The sequence below is a fragment of the Microtus ochrogaster genome, chromosome 6 (assembly GCF_000317375.1).
Source record: "Microtus ochrogaster isolate Prairie Vole_2 chromosome 6, MicOch1.0, whole genome shotgun sequence".
NCBI lineage: Eukaryota > Metazoa > Chordata > Mammalia > Rodentia > Cricetidae > Microtus > Microtus ochrogaster.
In genome coordinates this window covers 62263168-62267288 of record NC_022013.1, presented here as the reverse complement: position 1 = coordinate 62267288, position 4121 = coordinate 62263168, and the positions used below count along the sequence as shown (strand labels likewise).

Genomic DNA, 4121 nt, shown 5'->3' with positions numbered 1-4121 from the left:
CCAGGCCCTCAGCCCCTCTCTCAGCCTCTCTCAGCCCCTCTCAGCCCCTCTCAGCCCCTCTCAGCCCCTCTCAGCCCCTCTCAGCCCCTCAGCCCGAGGCGACGGCGTCGACGTTCTCGCCGGGCGTGGCGCTCGCCCCTTTTGGCGGGCTCGGCGTCGCGAGGCCCCGCCCCCCGCAGGTTTCTCTGCATTCGCGAAGGCGGGCTCTGCGTTCCCATTGGCGGAGCGGGTCCGCCAAGGCTCCGCCCCCTCCCGGGCCCGACGCGTGCACGTTGGTGGCCGGGGCTGGTGGAGGAAGCCGCCCTGGTCGGGAGCGGTTCTCGGACGCGGGCGAACGGCGCCCTGGGGCCTCCTTGACGTTCGGGAGGCGTCTGTGCGGGCGAGCGCGGCCCCCGGGGGCGGGCAGGGGAGAATCCGGCGGCGGACCAGCCCCGCCGTCTTTTTCCTCCGCACGCCCGTCGACCTTGTGGGCGGAAGCTTCCCGGAGCTGCTCACGCCCGCGCCATGGCGACTGCTGCGGAGACCGAGGCCTCTTCGACGGACGGGAGCTGGGGAAGCGGCAGCGGCGGAGACGACGGGATGAAGCCAGTGCTTCCGGAGCCGGAGTCCTCGCCACAAGATGGCGGCGGCGGCTTCTTTGCCGCCGCGGAGGTCGGCGGCGGCGGCGCGGGGCCTGAGGAGACCGCCCGGAGCCACTGCCACGAGCAGCCTCAGCACGCTTCCGAGGCGGCCGCGGCCGCTGTCCCCAAAGGCGCCGAAGAGCCGGAAAGGCCCGTTAGGCGGAGTTTTCAGATCCCCAGGAAGAGCAGAGAAAAGAAAGGTGGTGCCTCCCCTCCTCCCTGATCCCCGACCCCTCTCTCTCTCTTCTCCCCCTTCATCTTCTCACTAGGATCTCTCTGTCTCCTCTCCCACACCCACCCGACACACGTAAACACGCACGCCGGCGCCGGTGCGAGAGGCGAGGGTGCAAGCACGCTCCGCCGTTCCCCCTCTCCCCGTGCAAGCTGGAAGGAGCTCAGGTTTGAAGCGCGTCCATAAGGCTGCTGCTCCCGGAGAGGGAAGACGGTGCTCGGCGCCCCTCCTTCCCGACCCCCCGAAGGCAGAGAAGCTGATGTGGCCTCCTAAAGATGCTTCTGAGAAGTCCGCTTGTGGAAGTAGCCGGTGACCGTGGATTCAGAGGCTCTCCCCAAGGCCATTGCGTTCTGAGGACAAGTGTTTCTCTCATTGTGGAAATTCTTCAGCCCTGTGTCTACTTGAAGTGTGCTCAATGCCAGCGTCTTCTCTTAGGAAACCTCCGTTAGGATATAAGCTCCATGCCCAGTTTTCCATCACACTTCATTTCCATATAGTTTTTTTTTTCTTTTTTTAAGGCTTAGATTATGTAGGGGTCTCATGTTTTAACTCCAAACTTACTATGGCTTTTGTACTTGAAAAGGATGGGAAGGTAGGTTCTTGGTGCATTAATTGCCCGGCGGAGGAAAATGAGAAGTTCGAGTATGACCAAGAATCTCCAACTTCAGATTTCTACAAAGAATACTCTTAGTTTTTAAAATCAATATAGGAATAGGTACATTAGTTGTTTACTTTTTGAAATCTCAGTGCCACATTGTAAAACGTACAACACTTTTTTTTATTAGAGTAGGTTTTTGGAATTTTTCTGGATTTGGTTTAAGTTTTCCCTTACCTTACTTCGTGTTACAGTTTTTTTTTTTTTTTTTTTTAAATGGCTTATTTCCCAAACCTGCGTTCTCCCCCTCCCTTGTCTTTTTTCCATTTGGACCTGGGAAGATTTAGGCTTGAAACAGCGCACACCTGGGTAACCAGCTCTATTTGCACAACTGAGATTATAAAAATACAAAGAAAATTCCTTTCTTTTTAGATGACAAAGCCAAGGAAATAGCATGAGAAACGCAGAGGAGGAAGAAATTGACCTTTGCCTACCTAATTTGAGGAATGTTTCTAGAAATATTCTTAAATGAGGTAATATACTTAAGGATGTAGGGCAAGATAGTGAATTTTCTTGGTGTAGTGAAAGTGCATGGTTGTGTTAATCTGAGAAAGGTTGCACCCAATAGTCATTGGAATAGGTTGGAAGTTCTTTCATATAGGATCTGCTTATGAAAGTAAGTTTTTTTTTTTAACATTTTCAACCTATATCAAGCTTTTTTGACATCGCCTTTAGATTTTAAATGACCAAGGATAAGAAACCACCTTAAAAACAGAACAGCAAAAAAGCAAACAAAAAAAACCCATCGTTTTAGTTGGTTTTAGCCTTAGGATTTGGTTGAAGCATGGCAAGGTGGCATGTGTTTCTTAAATTGCATAAGCCAAATCCAGAAGTTGCTCTGCCTGCACTTGAAAATACTGAAAGTGGCATGGGGAATTAGGGAATATAAACCCTGCTGCTTTCTCCGTGGAGTCTGATATATTCCTTGGGGGAAATGCTTCTATTTTCCATTTTGCTTAGGGATACAGTTTTATGCTCATCTGTAAGGGAGGCTGTAGTTAAGAAGGCATGATAGACTTTTCATGTTTACTGAAAATAATTCTTAACATATAATTGTACACCAGGCTGTAGTTGTTCAAATAGTATATGATAGGGCTAAATCAAAACTTTAAAAAAAAAACAAACCCCAAAATAGAGATAGGCTCTCCTTAACTTGTTCAGGCCTTGAGCTTGAAATGCTCCTGCCTAAGCCTCCCTACTAGTGGTGATAGAGATGGAGAGCTTTCTACAACTATTTTACCATCTCGGATTTTATCCTAAGTTGCAAGAAGTTAATCTTGGAATTTCAAATTTTTAGTAGGAAAACATAGTTTATCACTTTAGAATGATTATAAGAGTGTTTCTTTTTGTTCTTCGTTTCGTGACGGGGTCTCTTATGTAGTCCTTGCCGGCCTGGAACTCAGAGACCCACTTGCCTCTGCCTCCCAGGTGTTGGGATTAAAGGCGAGCACCACCACACTCATGCCTGTTTCTTATTTTTTCTTAACATCACATAATAGGTTTATAGTGAGCAATAGAGAACAAGTTGTTGGAAGAAAGGAAAAAAATAAACAGTATAGGTATTGGTTTCTTTCCAACATAGTTAACAGGAAGGTTTGAAAATTATGTTTGGTGTACTAGTGGTCATCTGACTTCCTAGATTAAAATTTTTTACAGATAGGTCCTGAAATTTTCAGCATCAAGTTTTGTTGCATTCATATTCTAATAGACTTGACTGCTTTCTGGTGAAATTTAAAGTTAGGGTGTTAATTTTTAAAAAAAAATCTTAATAGTAAACACTATTAAGTATAATTTGTTGACCTTAAAGTTATAACAGAGACAGATCTTGCTGCACAGCCCATCTGGCATCAAACAGCAGTTCTTTTGCCTCAAGTATCCTAAGTGCTATGATTTCATACCTATAGTGACTTGTCCAGCTCTGAAACATTTACTTGATCTTTCCTTGACCATAATAGTGTCTAAATACGGCCATTTTAGAGGCGTAATACTACTAGCAGGCAATATAATTGATAGCAACTTAATACTTGCTCTAAACTTTGAGTATAATAACATTCTCAAGAATTCTTTGTGGTAGGCATTATGTCCATTTTTTGGAAAAAACTGAAGTACTAAGAAATAACTTGTCAATTAGTAAATGGTGGAGATGGAATTTGAACATATTTATAGACTATTTGGAACTTCTCTGTGTTGCGAAGTTATTCTTAATAGCCTAAATTTTATTTTTATTTAGGGAGGCGGGGTTTATTTTGGCTCACAGTTTCAGAGAATAGTCCATCATGTCCTAACAGCAAAAGCCTGGTAGTTGATCACATTTGTACATCCACAGTCAGAGAAAGATGAGAATCCCCTTTACCCACCCCTCTTTGAGGCAGGAGCTCCCTGTGTTAGCTCAGGCTGGCCTCAAACTCACTTGATACTGCTATCTTAGCCTTTTTAGTGTTGAGTTTATGGCTTGTGTTGCTACCAATGGCATATAATCTAGAATTAAAGTTAGCGTTTGATCAGCTGTATGAGAAACCAATGAAATTAGAATAGCCTATATTCAACCTTGGGGAGAATTTGAGATTAAATACTGGGGGGTTGTATGTTCTGAAAAGGTTTTTTTTGTTTTTTT

At 45.8% G+C, this 4121-nt stretch overlaps 1 protein-coding gene across 1 annotated transcript in view; it reads left to right on the top strand.

The window, feature by feature from the left end:
- Positions 1-224: 224 nt before the first annotated feature.
- Fam208a (family with sequence similarity 208 member A) overlaps positions 225-4121 on the top strand; it is a 55865-nt gene continuing 51968 nt past the window's right edge. The window contains exon 1 of the mRNA XM_013346883.2: positions 225-820. Within this exon, the coding sequence (XP_013202337.1) occupies positions 505-820 (316 nt within the window). The 5' untranslated portion in view covers positions 225-504. The remainder of the gene's footprint in view (positions 821-4121) is intronic.